Source organism: Perna viridis, chromosome 3 (assembly GCF_037379345.1).
Source record: "Perna viridis isolate PV_CMFRI_1.1 ecotype Kerala chromosome 3, ASM3737934v1, whole genome shotgun sequence".
NCBI classification, from domain to species: domain Eukaryota; kingdom Metazoa; phylum Mollusca; class Bivalvia; order Mytilida; family Mytilidae; genus Perna; species Perna viridis.
Genome location: NC_142447.1, coordinates 45,905,006 through 45,922,087, shown reverse-complemented (window position 1 = coordinate 45,922,087; position 17,082 = coordinate 45,905,006). Strand labels below are relative to the sequence as shown.

Sequence of the window (17,082 nt, the reverse complement as noted above, 5' to 3'; positions counted from 1 at the left end):
AGTGGCATATAGAATATTTGATGATTAGCGACTTAGAAGATTCCGAGACCTATTATTTAATTACAGGTCTATGGAAGACTTCAGTCTTTGATTTTATTTAATTTCCATTTTGATTTAGATGAAGAAACCTTCTGAAAGAGATTTGGGAGGGGTGCAAAACACTAGAACAAACTGTGTGACTGCAAGCCCAAGGGACACACCCCACTAGTGTCATTACAGAAAACAAAAGAGAATAAGTTATGCATTGAAAATTTGTATGCATAAAACAATTACCCATAAGTTATCAAATAAAAGAAATAATACAGCTTTTTCTCTTTTATTTCAAATAAATATAGAGGATTTGCAATTAATAACAAAGATTATAAAACAATATAATTATAACAAATTACACTAAAGAACAATATAAAGTAGACAATTTAATAAAATTATATAAAGCAATCCATCTATAAAAAAAATTAATCTTTAAAGAATTCCAACAGGGGAGATCACAATATAATGCTTTGCAGGGTGCAACTTGATACAATGGCAGAGGTCCAACCTTGAACATCTAGGGCAAGTTTGGACACACAATTCAAGCTTGATACAACTTTGAATTTTGATTTCAATTAGACGTTTGACCCAGGATAAGAATTTGACCAAAATTGAAGTGGCCCCTTTTTGGCTCTTAATTCCTAAATCATTCCAGTCACCACCCCTAAAATCAACACTAGCATATTTTTGGGGGTACGGCATCTTGCAGTATGATTTCCAAGCAAACCATTATTTTTTAACAAGTTTTCATCCAAACATAAGGAAAATGATTGTTTCTTGTCTCCTTTTATCCCCTAATTCAAAACTGTTTCAAATAACAATTCCTAAAATAATCCCCATTTTCCTTTATTTCCAATATCCAGATCTGATTTTACTGAGAAATATTCTGTTTCTGACAAAAGATTACAGAGAATAGATTTTTATAATATCATCCATATATCCTCTGTATTTTTTTGCCTACTGATTTTGACAAATTTGCCAGGAGGCAATTTTATGCTGCCTGTTTGTACTGCAATAAACTAGAAACAATCAACTGTAATAACAGCAGAGTTTAAAGTGCTATAAAACCATTTCTGACTGTGGTTGTTTCCAACTTTTCAGTTTCTGCCATGATATTGACATTTGTGATATGGATTTTCTTTTTGACTATAGCCTCAAGTTTGTCAGTTTGATAACTCAGTAATTCTCCTTCATTGATGGTATGGTACCTTGTAATACAATGCCAAAGAGATCAATAAATTTATATATTTTCCTGGACTTAGCAAAATGCTTCTGTTTGACCTCCTTTTGGGCCCCTCATTTCAAAACAAATGAATCCCAGTCTGACCTTTGTGAAACAATATCATAAACATCCATATGCTTTTACTGAAGTTATGAAAAGATACAGCCCCTCTTGAACCCTGAATTCTACAACAGATAACACCAAAGACCAATGCCAACTTTTCCTTTTGTGGTTAGAATCTTGCTGTAAAATGTTATAAATATCAACCTACTAATAACTACAGGCTAATCAACAGCATAGCGACAGTGCCATATCATCATATAACAACAACTTATTGCTGTCAGATAAAAACAAAATGATATTATGCCATAATCTCCAAACTTCATACAGTTACCATTCAAACTTATGTGTCTGGTTAAAATGAAGAGAAAAAATTCAAACAGATTTTCTGGTTAAAATGAAGATACACACACAGAAGTACATTTCAAAATTAGAGACAGAAACATGTTCCCAAGTACAAAACAGAAGTACTGTCCCAAGTAATAAAATAGAAATACACTCTTAACTGCAAAAACATGTAATGTATGTACTATTCTGTTATTGACTACAGGTGGGATACCGGTAACTATGACTTACCCGTAATCTATCATACATTTCTAGTGATTGGAATTAGAGGAGCCATGCACCATTTATCACATTCCAGCTGAAATATCCCCGTAAAATCAAATCTTTTTACAAAGAATGTTAAAGAACAGGCCATTAAAACTCTGAAGATCATTAAAATTGACCATTTTTAAATTGTTATCCCTCCATTTCAACGATAATTTTTAGACAAATGGAGGAAGAAATGTATGGTCACAAGCAGTCAAGTTGCTACTAGATTTGCTTTCACTATTCATGATACAGGTAAAATTGTGACTTTCCTTTGATAAATATATATTAACTTCAATAAAAGTAGTAAACCCTAATTTATGATGGCAAAAAAGCTGAATTTGCCAAAGTTGAAGGTTAATATATTTATGTAGTTAAGAGAAAATATTCAAAAAATTAGTATTCCACTATAAAATAGACAAAAATGAGTTTGCCAAACACATTCTTTTTCTTGTAGTAATTAAATGTTGATATTTTTAAAAAAATTTCTGTTGCCTCCAAATACCTAATGTATATTTGATACAAAGTGTGACATTACTTGAGGTATACATTTGAGGTATACACTTGAGGTACAAATGTACATAAGCAAGTACATTGAAATGAATGATTCTCTGAGACTTGAACTCGACACTTTCAAAAGTTTTTCTTATGGCAAGGAGATCAGTATACTGAAATTATTGGACTGTTTAACAGTAAACTCCAGCTAAATTATGTATTAGTCTCTCTATTAGAAGCAAAATCCTTTTCACTGCTTCCTCCGTCAACTTCCACGTACACTGTGTTAGAAAAAGTATTTCCATGACTATTTGTTTGTAGACATGATGATGAACATATAGTATAAACAAAAAACACCATGGCCTGAAAGAATAAAAAGAAAAGTAATGAGATTTTGCTGTTACTATTTTTTTTATAATTTCATAAATTGTAATACCCTCATCAGATTTCACACCCCCATCAAATACTTTATAGAAACATTGCAGGAAGTTAAATCTATGTGACACTGAGCCACTTTCCATATTTGTAAACTACATAATGTAATTGCTTCTACTCTTTGCCATTCACACATATTCTAATAGCATCATTTTATTCGGTATATATATCATATGCATATCAAAATTCTAAATGCTTAAACAATTTCCTTACATGTACATGAAGTTTGAGGTCCACACAAGTGGAAGGAATACTTACAGCCAAGAAATATATTCCTGCTGTTCCTGTTGCACCCCAACTGAACCCCCATTTATCAACTACAGCAGCTCCCACTGTTGGTCCTAAAAATGCCCTGAAAGAGATGAGAAGAAGATGGCTTATTTTGTTATTCCTACTTACTACTCGACATCATTCAGATTTGCTCTTTGCTTTGTGATTTTAACTCAATTAGACATTGCCCCTAACAGGACTAGTACTACCCTCACCCTGTTTAACCTTGTACATTTATGGACCAATGTGGACACACAATTCATGTTGGACCCAATTTTTATGGGGGATTAACTAAGCACTTTTTTGACAAACAATTTTGCTGCCATTTCTAAAACAATGTGTTTTGACAAATTATAACTGCATATTTACTTTAAAACATAAATTCCTGACAATATACAAATCACAATATGGTAATTTAACACCCCATTAAGTTTCATAACAATCCTGCAAGTTGTTGAGGAAGAGTTGCAGACAATGCATGAAACCAAAGTATGCTGAAAAATGCCTAAGTTCAACAGCCATTTCTACAATTTTCTTTCAAACATAAGTTCCTGACAGTATGTATATCTCCTTGTGGTTATATTACATCCTACAAAGTTTCATAACAATGCTGCAAGCTGTTTAGAAAATAGTTATGACAGACAGACAGACAGACAGATAGGGTGAAACCTGCATTCCCTCCCCCAAACTTCATTTGCTGCGGGTATAAAAAAAAGGCTTGTTTTTGACACTTTTCTGCCCCAATACCTGCATGGTTCAAGACTTCACCCCAAAAATTAAACCCTGTTTTTATTTTATTCCAAATGTAACTATAACTCAAGCAAAAGCACATTTCTTCAATGTTCTATAACAAAGAGTGATTAGAGATCCATGTGCTCATGCCCGAGTTATATTGTTCGATTCTGAAATGCATGTTTTTTTCCCTTTCATCCCCTAATTGCAAAACAGTTGAAGTCATAATCCAAAAAAATCAATTCCTACCTGCTTTTCATGATTGATTTAAAACCTTATTGTAAAATTTCTAATATTCAAATTATCACACTAGACCCAAGAACACAGACCATTAATAAATAACAACAGACGACTACAATGGCGCCATACCATTATACAACTGCAAAAAATTGTGGAGGAATAAATTGTACATTGCCCTAAACGGGACTAGTACCCCCACGGCCTGAATTGGGGACCAACTATGCACTATTTTGCAGCCAATTCTAAAACACTCAACTCCAAACAGCAATCAGTGATATTTCTTAACATAACAACAAGATTATGACTAATTTCTGACAATATGCACATCTCCATATGGTAATCTTACACTCCATTGAGTTTCATTACAATCCTGCAAGTCATTAAGCAGGAGTTGTGGACAACACATTGGACCAAGTTTTCTTGAAAAATGCTTAAGTTCCAACAACCATCATTTCTACAATTTTTGTTGAAACATAAATTCCTGACAATATGCTCATCCAAATAAGTTAATTTAACACAATAAGTTTCATAACAACCCTGCAAGTCATTGAGGAGGTGCTGACAATGCATCAAACCAAGTTTTGCTGAAAAACGCTTAAGTTCCAATGGTCACAATTTCTTTTATTGGTGTCCAAACAAAAATTCGTAATAATATGCACATTTCCATATGGTAATCGAACACCCAATTAAGTTTAATAACAATCCTGCAAGTCGTTGAGACGGAGTTGAGAACAGCACATGTGAACAAGTTAATTTATGCTGAAAAACACTTAAGTCCAACGCCCCTCATTTTTACAATTTTTGTCCAAACATAAATTCCTGTATGCACATATGCATGTGGTTATATTACATCCCACAAAGTTTACATTTGAGAAGACTTCATCAGCTTCATAAGAAAACAAGTAATATCTTTAAAAAAGATAGCCGACACATATTCTCAGTTTGTTAATACCCACGTCTGAATAAGATTTTATTTGGTGAACTGTGTGGTCACTGTGCTATGTTTCATACTTCAATTATTTTATTAGTTGAACAAGTAAACTATTTCCAATTATTCAATACATAAAAGATAACTCAATGTATAAAGTGATTGAAAATATTCTGGACAACAATGCCCCCAATGGAGCCTTAAATTTCACGGTTGCTAGCCCATTTGTCCAATGAAATGCAAGGTTGTAAGCTACATCGGTTTGGTTGTCATGGTTAAGCATCATGAATGTCACGTGATGTAAAAGCAAACTCAAAATCAATTGTGTCTGAAAAAATTTCACCCATAAAATCAAAAACTTACCCTAAAGAGAAACAAGAATTGAAGAACCCAGACACTATTCCATGTGTATCCATATTCTCTGGCATACCCATTTGTCTGTAATAAACAGCCAATTAATTCTAGAATTATTATTAAATTGGAATTCAGATACTTTCTATATTAAGTGTTTTTAACCAGCAGTACTGATATATGCTGTCATCATTGTTTTTCATTAAAAAAAATATATTGCATACTGTTATTATGAGTGACAAATCATTTTATGAAAGTTATCCTCAATTCTCATTTCATCTTTTAAATATGAATTCCATACAGGTTTGTTTACTGTAGATAAAGTACATGCCATGCACAGGGTCAGTTTACTGAACCTGCTGTACATGGGGTTATTTGACTGGACATGCTGTGCACTGAGTCACTTGACTGGACATGCTGTGCACAGGGTTAATTGACTGGTGATGCTGTGCATGGGGTTATTTAACTGAACATGCTGTGCACTGGGTTAATTGACTGTACCTGCTGTGCTTGGGGTTAATTGACTGTACATGCTGTGCACCAGGTTAGTTAACTGGACATGCTGTACATGGGGTTAATTGACTGTACCTGCTGTGCACAGGATTAGTTGACAGGATGTATTGTGCATATGGTTAGTTGACTGTACCTGGTGTGTACAGGGTTAGTTGAGTGGACATGCGGTGTACAGGATTATCTGACTGTACCTGCTGTGTACAGGGTTAGTTAACTGGACGTGGTGTGCACAGGGTTAGTTGACTGTACCTGGTGTGCACATGGTTAGTTGACTGGATGTGGTACAGACAGGGTTAGTTGACTGTACCTTCTGTGATAGGGGTTAGTTGAGTGCATGTGCTATACAAGAGGTTAGTTGACTGTACCTGCTGTGCATGGGGCTAGTGGACTGTACCTGCTGTGTACAGGGTTAGTTGAATGGACGTGCTGTGCACAGGGTTAGTTGACTGGACGTGCTGTGTAAAGGGTTAGTTGACTGTACCTTCTGTGATAGGGGTTAGTTGAGTGCATGTGCTGTACAGGAGGTTATTTGACTGTACCTGCTGTGCATGGGGCTAGTGGACTGTACCTGCTGTGCACAGGGTTAGTTGACTGTACCTGCTGTGCACAGGTCTAGTTGACTGTATGTGGTACGCACAAGATTAGTTGACTGGATGTGGTACAGTCAGGGTTAGTTGACTGGATGTGCTGTGCAAGGGTTAGTGGACTGTACCTGCCATGACAGGGGTTAGTTTATTGGATGTGCTGTGCACAGGGTTAGTTGACTGCAAATTTTTAGCTGTTTACAATTAGGAAATGTTTCAATGAGTCTACTTATTTTTATTATGATATAAAAATCCCTCTTTATACATTGGATTTCAATGACTTTTGCTTTTGACATAAGCCTACTGGTACATTCTCTTGTGAATAGAATCTCAGATTTTACCTTAAGTTTATATTTACCCCCGGAGATATTTGGATTTAGTTTTCAAATACTCTGTACCTGTTCTTTTTTCTATTATTACAACTTATAAATGAAGTTTTCATTTAATTTAAATACTGGTTCAAAGAAATTTCAGCTGGTATGTGACTATTTATTGCCATGCAATACTCTAAGATATCATTAACAGCATTGTAAATTATACATGTATGTTGTACATTCAAATTGATACACTGAACTTCTCAAGTATATCTAACTACAGTTGAACCTCAAGGTGTCAAACTTCGAAGAACCTAAATCTCAGATAACTCGAGGTTTTCAATTAGTCCCCCTCAAATATCGAGGTAAATTAACCCTGGTGTCTTGAAGTCAACTAATTAGTCATGAAACTGATTGCTTTATTACAAACCATGATCGAATTGTGTTTTTACAACAATTAGCATGGCTTGTGAAATTATTTGTTGACACTCTTTATGGTTTGATTTGTGTATTTTATTAATTCAAAATAGAGCTTTTAAAATTAATGTGTCTGAATTAACAGTGTTATACCCAGTACTCAACATCAAATGATTCGAACCTCAGATAACATTTTTCTGCCTGGTCCCCTTGAATCAACTTAATGAGGTTCAACTGTACTAATTACAGAAGTTTAAACAGTCATTTGGTATTCATATTTGTGTTTGGACTACCGGTAATATTGATAAACTTAAGAATTTATTTGTTCTATGAAGGCCATGTCTTAAGCAGAAGTAATTTAAAGCCAATGTCTAAAGCAGAAGTCACTGAAGGCTAATGTCTATGCAGAGGTCACTTAAGGCCACTGCCTTCAGAAGAAGTTATGTCATTGAAGGCCAGGTGTTTGAAGGCTCCAGTCTGCAGATGTTATTTAAAAGATCCATTACTTTTAACACAAGTTACTGACCAGACATCAGGAAAATGTTTGCTTTTGGTTCCTTTTTAGGCCCAATTCCACAGGCACTTGTTTCTATCAAGGACAGTGGTTTACTATCCACAGGTACCACAACAAAAAATAGTGCAAGTACCTGTGCCTTATTCCAAAGCCATTAAAGTAACAATCCCAAAAATCCAGCCTTCTTATTGTAGTATGGCATTCTGCAGTACAATTTCATAGAGATTAGAATAAGTAAATTTTTATTTTGTAGTCATCAAAATGCTACATAATTCAAGAGCTTTATTTTTGACTTCAATAGTGGCAGTGATAATACAGCAAAGGGTTCATTTTCTACTTGTGAAGCTAGTAGCCAATTACCAGTCTATCCTCAGGTGTTTTCAAATTTCTAAATAACTAATATAGTCACATTCACAGATGCACATTATATTTTTTTTAATTTTCTGTCAGACTGAGATCAGACCTTCCGTAATTTAAAAGGTTAAATGATAACTGTCATGGAAACTTTTTCCTCCATAATCTGTTCATTCAACTTGTACATTTTTAACTAGATTATAAACTGTCATAAAGATTTTTAAGACAATTAGTATTAAACTATATCAATGGCAATACAGTGTTGCAAGACACAGAAGCACTTTTATTGAGACGCCTAATGATTGCAAGTTATTGTGTACAAACATGGACAAGTCTACAACAAATGACATAGACAAATAAGTTTATACATCATGCGAATATCAAACATCAAATACCTGATTTAATATCCCTAACCCGTACAGAATAAAGTTGCTATTACATTTGCTAACACTATTGGTAATAAGACACAAATCACAGAGAGAAGATTGTTTAGCTTTCTGTTTGAGCAGTTCTACAATTGTTTTAAGGATTCAGAAAGAGGACTGTTTAGCTTCTGTTTGAGCAATTTTTCGCAAATTGTTTTGGGTGATTTTTCACGTATGGTCAAAAAAGGAATGTAGATTACCAGTATATATGTAAGCAGATTATATACAACTGTCTATGGTTTATGGAAGAATAAGATATATACTCACACTGCAGCATTTAATAGGGCCTTAAATGATGGTATGAGAGCAAATCCTACCATTAATCCTATAACTATCAAACTCACTATCATTAACCACAATGTGCTGAAAAACAACAAAATTATACTGTACTTACAGTTCAAGTGTCTTGAAAATAATCCATATTGGTCAAGATCATCATTTTATTTTATTGGTATCCTTTCTTATGACTTGACTACAGATTTCAACTAAAAAAATTATCTAATTAAAATTCCACTGTAACAACAGATGAATTCATATAAAATACTTAGAACTTCTGGTTTGAGATCATGTGTTATAGTATTCTCCCATGTTGATTGGTATAAAAATTTGGTTTTCCCTGAGATCATGTGTTACAGTATTCTCCCATGTTGATTGGTATTAAAGTTTGGTTTTCTCTGAGATCATGTGTTATAGTATTCTCCCATGTTGATTGGTATAAAAGTTTGGTTTTCTCTGAGATCATGTGTTACAGTATTCTCCCATGTTGATTGGTATTAAAGTTTGGTTTTCTCTGAGATCATGTGTTACAGTATTCTCCCATGTTGATTGGTATTAAAGTTTGGTTTTCTCTGAGATCATGTGTTACAGTATTCTCCCATGTTGATTGGTATAAAAGTTTGGTTTTCTCTGAGATCATGTGTTACAGTATTCTCCCATGTTGATTGGTATTAAAGTTTGGTTTTCTCTGAGATCATGTGTTATAGTATTCTCCCATGTTGATTGGTATAAAAGTTTGGTTTTCTCTGAGATCATGTGTTATAGTACTCTCCCATGTTGATTAGTATAAAAGCATTACCAAAACAAACTTCTCTGTGCACAGCTTAAGGAGGTAGACCTAGGGTAAGGGACATAACTCATGAAATCAGTGATATATTTGTATTATATTCAATTTCACCAAAGCCTCTCAAGCTTTTGTTTGAAGCAGAATAAAATGAATCCAAGTTAATTAGATGCTTACATAAGATTGATGTAAAATGCTGAATACAAACGTTTGAATGATTTTTAAGAGTTATGTCCCTTACCCTAGGTCTACCTCCTTAACATAACAACAGAGGTCAAAACCTGAATTAGTTTGAATGGACTGGTACAATTTCATACAGTTTCATTCATTTAGTTATATTTTATTCAGAAATAGTTTGATTACAATAAATTACAAAACATAATAGTAATAAGACAAGGACAAAATCCGTCTCCTTTAAATGAGCATTTTCAGAAAGTTAACTTACAATGGTAGGAATGATATTAAATCTGTTGGTCCTAACATCAGCATTCCTACACCAGAGAGTAAATTGCCTACTATCATCATACTTTTAACATACCCCTGAGAATAAATCAATCTGTTTATAAATATCACTGAATTTTAAAATGCATATACTTAATATCATAATTACAAAAAGTACAGTACTTCTTTTTACAAAATCAATTCTTTTTTCTGAACTTCTGATTAAACCACTTTGCTAAAACCTTCAATATTATCATTTGTAGCTGACATCAGAAAAACATTTGATGTTAAAATAAATCAGTCTTCAGAAAAATGAAAAAATATTGTTCAATCAGTAAGAAAAGCATACCTTGCTATCTGTTAGCCATCCCCACAGTGGAGCAGTGAAAGCATAAATACCAGGGGCTATCAGAAACATCAGTCCTATCTGCCATGTATTCAGATTTAACTGAAATACAAATTAGTTTTTAAATATCAAAAGGAATATAAGTGCTTTTAAATAATGAAAATCAACAATGTGATTCAACGAGTGTTAAAAAAAAAACATATCTTAAATGTTAACATGGTGGAAATGAATATTTTGATCTGAAGAAATCTTCAAAGCCCACCCACTCCCCACTAAATATCGAATGGTTGTCCCACTATATGTTCAAGTCACAGTAATGATACAAAGAATGTTAAGTATAAGAGCACAAGTCTCATCATAGAATCTTGTTAGTGTAGACAAACGAATGAAGTTATCACATATTTTATTGAACACCAATTTTGCATATGTGTTAAAAGCATTGTTTTCTGTATGTTAATTGCCCCTAGGCAATAACATTTTAGGAGGGCAGATAGTAAGTTATCAACCATCTTGTGAGTTTCACTGACTTCACTTCAGCCCAACTGTTAAAAACTTAGTGAGATGTTATTCTGTTTTAACATTGTCATGCAAAATTGGGGATTTTATTTTTAGTATAACGGCAGTTGCATAAGAAATAATATATCAGGAAGTAGGAACGATAGAAAAGCAATTAATTGGCGATGAACAATCAGTCATAATGGAGAGTGGTGCTGCTATAAGCACCGAGAAAAGTCATTTACAACAAAAAAATAAAAGAATTAACATAATTAATAGCATAGACCACACACTTTATCCACAGGTCTTTCATGATCTTTGTTCAAAAAAGAAATATTGGTAAAAAAATTCATTACTGGTATAAAAATATGTGATAAACAGAATAATACACGATCTTTTCAATATTCCCCTCAAGCCGATATCAACATCCCAGGTTAATAACATGGGCAATATTAAAAAGGCTATGTACGAATCTATCATTATAATATTTAAACAATACATTTATATTGGTTAAAGTTTCTCAATTAATTATTCTAATAACTAAGATATAAGTCACTGTCATGATTTATTAACATGAGAAACTATAATACATGTTTTCATCAATCTGCAGAGGAGGTATGTATAACATTTATCACCTTGTAGTACATTTATATATATATAGATCTTTTAACTTATACTTAAATATAAAATGCTTGCTTTTGCATCCAGAATCCAAAGCAGTTCAAGTCATAACACCCCAAATCAATCAAAACCTCTCTTGAGTAGTATAGAACCTAACCTAAATCTGATAACTTCTATTCAAGTTATTGTATTAAGTATACAGTATCAACAGACAATAACAATAATACTGACAAAATGAACAACGAAATCATACCATCATTTGACCCCAAAGAAGTTTAAAAGCTGCTCAATTAGATGGAACAAATCAGCTTATTCTAGTCTTTGACAACAGATGACTTGTCAGATAAATTATATTGTGCCCTTTAACTATCCTGCAAATGAATCAGTATTTTGTATACACTAATAACGTCTATGAAATCTTCCCGTAATCAATAAATGACAATTAAAAGTTGAAGTTAACAAAATTTGTTTCGTTATATTTTTACTCAGATGTGTGATGTAAATGGGACAGAAATGTTTTTGGACCAAAGTCACCTCAGATGACTCTGACTTAAATATTTTCAACAGTCCCTATTGACCTTGACTTATTTAATTTCCAATTTACTATCATTTTAATTACCTTAGAAAGATGTTCTGCTAGAGTAGGGTCCATGAATCCCAGAGAGAAAGATCCTGCCACAATTGATATACCAGTAACAACTGCTAAAGGGCTGACAAGCAGGTACAATATAGACTTAGACTGTTTACTGCTATGATCTGAAATTCAAAGTGACTTAATTGTGTCAAACTCAGATGAGTCAATATCTCAGTTTACATATTCACAGAAGCAAGGCTACATGACCACCTTAAATTTTCTTCTTCTGTATAATGTACTGTAGTTGTTTCAATAAAAAAAAACTACCCTACCAATGCATCTGTTTGATACTAAACACTACCCTACCACTGATTCTGATGAATTCTTAATAATCTGATTAATACTGAACACTGTCTTACTATTTAATCAGATCAATACAAAACACTACCCTACCAGTGAATTGATCAATACTGAACACTACCCTACCAGTGAATTGATCAATACTGAACACTACCCTACCAGTGAATCAAAACAATACTTAACACTACATTACCAGTGAAACGTATCAATACTGAACACTACATTTCCAGTGAATCGTATCAATATTAAACAATACTTTACCAGTGAATCAGATCAATACAAAACACTACCCTACCAGTGAATTGATCAATACTGAACGCTACCCTACCAGTGAATCAAAACAATACTTAACACTACACTACCAGTGAAACGTATCAATACTGAACACTACACTTCCAGTGAATCGTATCAATACTAAACAATATCTTACCAGTGAATTGGATCAATGATGAACACTACCCTATCAGTGAATTGGATCAATACTGAACACTACCCCATCAGTGAATCAAAACAATACTTAACACTACACTACCAGTGAATCGTATCAATACTGAACACTACCCTACCAGTGAATCTGATCAATACTGAACACTACCCTACCTGTGAAACGGATCAATACTAACACTACCCTAACAGTAAATTGGATCAAAACTGAACACTACACTTCCAGTAAAATGGATCAAAACTGAATACTACACTACCAGTGAATCAGATCAATACTAAATACTACCCTACCAGTGAATCTGATCAATACTGAACATTACCCAACTAGTAAATTGGATCAATACTTAACACTACCCTATCAGTGAAAAGGATCAATACTGAACACTACCATACTACGCATCTGATTGACACTAAATAAAATGTTTTGTAGGGTGCAGCTTGATTTGACATCAAAGGTTGAACCTTGAAAAGTAGGAGCAAATTTGGACACACCATTCAAACTTGATACAACTTTGAACTATAATTTTGATTAGAAATAGGACACTGGATAAGAATATGACCGGAATCTAAGTGACCACTTTTTGGCCTTTAATCTTTATTAATAATTCTTTATCAAAACCTCAAATCAATCCCAACCTTTCTTTGGGGATATGACACCTTGTAGTTTCTGGCCCCTTTGTTGTCCCGTATTCTTACTTGACTATACTCACAACCCCAAATATTATTCCCAGTCTTCTTTTTGTGTTACGGCATCTTGTAGTTATATTTATATGAGATCCATTCACTTTTACTCAAGTAAATGTCTGGACATAAGAAAATGCTTGTTTCAGGCCCCATTTTGGCCCTTAATTAATTCCAAAAAAGCTCAAGTCTTAACTCCCAAAATCAATCTCAGTCTTCTTTTGGTGGTATAGCACCTAGTACAATTTCAAAGAGATCACTTCATTAATAGTCAAGTTATTGTCTGGACATCAGGAAAATTAATGTTTTTAGCCCCTTATTTCTAAAATTTTCAAATCTTAACCCCGGAAATCAATCCCAGTCTGTATATTGTGGCATAAAACATTGTGGAACACTACCATAGACATTCGTATTTTTTTACTTGAGTTATACAGTTAAGTTTTATAAAATGCTTGTTTTTGGCCCCTTTTTGGTCCCTAATTCTTGTCACAAATTTTATAAAGATTAATCAACTAATGTTCTAGTTATTGCACAAAAAACTAGTGTCTACCAAGATGACACGGACCATGATGACAACATCATACCATAATACAACTGCAATATTTTTGTGGTCATATAAAAATATTTCCAGTTTTTGCTCATTTATTTTAAGTTATTTGTATGCGTGTGATTTTTTTTTTTATTATTATTATTACTTGTTTATGTAACTAAGTATTTTGATATTCCAATATTGTTTTAAACACGATATTCCTTAGGTATATTAAAGTTTGAGTAAACCTTCATGTGAATTCAAAATGATTCTCACCTATACTTACCAATTCTGCTTAGTAAAATTATTTTAAAGAATTCATGTAGAATTCAAGTATAACAATGTCAAAATTTTCCCAAAATGATGTTCAACACCTTACATTTAATTCATAAGGTACTAGTGATTATAATAATTGGAAAGTAAATTAAAGTATTTGAAAAGGAATCTCAAGAATACCTTTAAATGCAGGGAGTTAATGATCTTGAACATGTTCACGTATCATCATACTTGATAAATCATGTTCACATATCATCATACTTGATAAATCATGTTCACATATCATCATACTTGATAAATCATGTTTATGCCACTTAGAATTTTGTTGTATTCCAAAGACAGTTTAAAAAATTGGCTGGTAAGCATGGACACAATATCAGTTTTTGAAATACTTTTAAACATAGGGACTTACAATTCTTTATGGACAGAACAACTGGTTTGAACACTTTATTACACAAAATTTGAAATTCAAATAGAAAAATTCTAAAATCAGACCTAAAATAAAAAAGTTCATTTTTTTAGGTGTGGTCCCTTCGACTCCTTATAACTAAAAATAACCATGAGACATAACTGAAATCTGACTGAAAAATGTGGGCAAGGATTTTCATGACGAATCCAATAAAACAAAAGAATTTGAAATTGAACCAAAAAGTAGCTCCTTTGACCCCTTTCAACTCCAAAACCATAATATATCTGAAATCTGACTGAGAAATACAGGCAGGGATATTCATGAGGAATCCAATAAATTATAATTTTGAAATCAGATCAAAAGTAAATAAGTCAATTTTTTGAGTTGTCGCCCCTTTAACCCCTTATAACTCAAAAACGGTCCACAACACATCAAATCTGCAGATACAATGGTTTACCAGAATTAAATAAGGAACACAATAGAACAGGAAAAATCCAAATCAGAAAATAAAAACATTTGGTTTTAATAAAACACATATATTTACACTTTTTGGCCCCTTATTCTATTACTGTAGGTGCTACAAACTCCAAATTAAATGGGAACCTTCCTTTAGTGGTTACCGATTAACATCATACCAAAATTTCATAACAATTAGTCAACTACAACTCAAGTTACTGTCAAAAACCAAGTGTCTATGGACAACAGTGATGACACAGACGACTACACAGACAAGAGTGACTACAACAATGCCATACAAATAAATGACCGCAAAGGTGTAGGGGCATCAAGCTATGAATACTGACTAAAAATATCAAATTTGTTGTAATAACATTAAAGTTGTTCATAAGATAGTAAAATATATAAATATAAGGAAAAATAATCATTTGTGGCATTAGTTCATTATGAGTCCAAATTGATCAGATACTGAGCTGGTCAAAACAAGTAAACATTGTATGCTCAAAAATTTCAAGCAGACTTTATCTTCTGTCTAGGATTAAAAAGTATCCAAACTTAACTGTTTTATTCAGGATATATTCTACCACTATTTGACTATTGTAATTTTATTTGGGGCAATTGTACAAAAGAAAATTTACAACATGTACTTAGACTACAAAAGAGGGCAGCTAGCCTTATACTTGATGCAGAATTCTGTGCCCATCTAACCACTCTTCAATTCTTAGGTTGGATAACTGTTGAGAAAAGAATTATATTTCACAAGTGCCTATTGATCTTCAAATATTTAAATGGTTTAACTCCATCTTATTCAGCAGATAACATAAAATTTGTTTCTGAAGTAAATCCATACCATTCAAGAAATGCCATAAGCAGTGCTCTTTTTATCCCTAAACCTAAAAAAGAACTATTCAGTCATACTTTTGTTTACTCTGGCCCATCTTATTGGAATACCCTACCATATGAAATAAGAAGTGTAAAACGAATAAATCTTTCTAAGCAGAAATTAAAAATCTTCCTAATAAAACTACAGGCAAAAGAATAATCCAACTGTATTTACATGTACTATAATATAAAATGATAACTTTGTTGGCATGCATTTATGTATTATTTAATAGTACTCATTTAGTAGCATTGAAATAAACCTTATATTTTTGTTTTTGAAGATCAGCTGTAAACTAACTGTGTAACCCTCTTGAAATAAAATATTGTTATATTCATTGTAATGATGTCTTAATGGTGCCATGACTTTATGTCATTAAGCAAAAACTGTTGAGATTTGTAAATATTGTGTTTTTCTAAAATATTTACATCCAGGAAACTATGTCCACTATGTCCTAGAAACAACTTTATATTTTCACATATGATTCACATAAACTATGTAATAATGAGTGTATTCATTAAATATGCAGTTGTTTCTTGGGTGTGGAGACCATTTCCTTGCCAAAAATATGACCAGAAAGTGATCAAAAAGGACAAAATTTGACAGAATAAATAACTGAAAATTGTAAACTTTTCTGTCCTTTTAATGCAAGAATTATCAGAATTCTTTATGTATTCTCATTTGTGATGGATTCAAGTCTTCAAATTCACAATTAAATCATTCAACACTTTATGATTAAATAAAGTTTTCAGTTGAACTTTAGGCCAATAAGACCCTTTTTTGTGGTTGTTTAAAAATCAAAAGAAATAGAAATAAACAATTCATTAAAGTCTCATAAAAACTGCTGGTAACATTTTTATTCTAAAAAAATGGAAAAAAATTTAAATAACTTAAACAGAGTGATAATATGTTGGTTTAATGTATTTGTTATTAGAAATATTGCATAGAAGCAGCGATTTTTCTAGTCTTAGTCATTTTAGTCATTGACTAATCATTTTCTCAAGTGACTAAGCTTTTTCTGGCTTATGACCCATT

At 32.7% G+C, this 17,082-nt stretch overlaps 1 protein-coding gene across 4 annotated transcripts in view; it reads right to left on the bottom strand.

Annotated features, from left to right (window-relative positions):
* Positions 1-300: 300 nt before the first annotated feature.
* Positions 301-17,082, bottom strand: part of LOC148622485 (MFS-type transporter SLC18B1-like) — a 29,707-nt gene continuing 12,925 nt past the window's right edge. For 3 of the 4 annotated variants that reach the window (XM_088572478.1, XM_088572477.1, XM_088572476.1), the window contains exons 7-13: positions 12,058-12,194; positions 10,326-10,424; positions 9,981-10,075; positions 8,743-8,838; positions 5,367-5,441; positions 3,092-3,185; positions 301-2,761 (exon numbers count right to left, since the gene is read on the bottom strand). In XM_088572478.1, the coding sequence (XP_088428604.1) occupies positions 2,612-2,761; positions 3,092-3,185; positions 5,367-5,441; positions 8,743-8,838; positions 9,981-10,075; positions 10,326-10,424; positions 12,058-12,194 (746 nt within the window). In that variant the 3' untranslated portion in view covers positions 301-2,611. Of the gene's footprint in view, positions 2,762-3,091; positions 3,186-5,366; positions 5,442-6,406; positions 6,580-8,742; positions 8,839-9,980; positions 10,076-10,325; positions 10,425-12,057; positions 12,195-17,082 lie in introns of those variants that run through there. The other variant, XR_015920662.1, reaches the window with a different exon arrangement.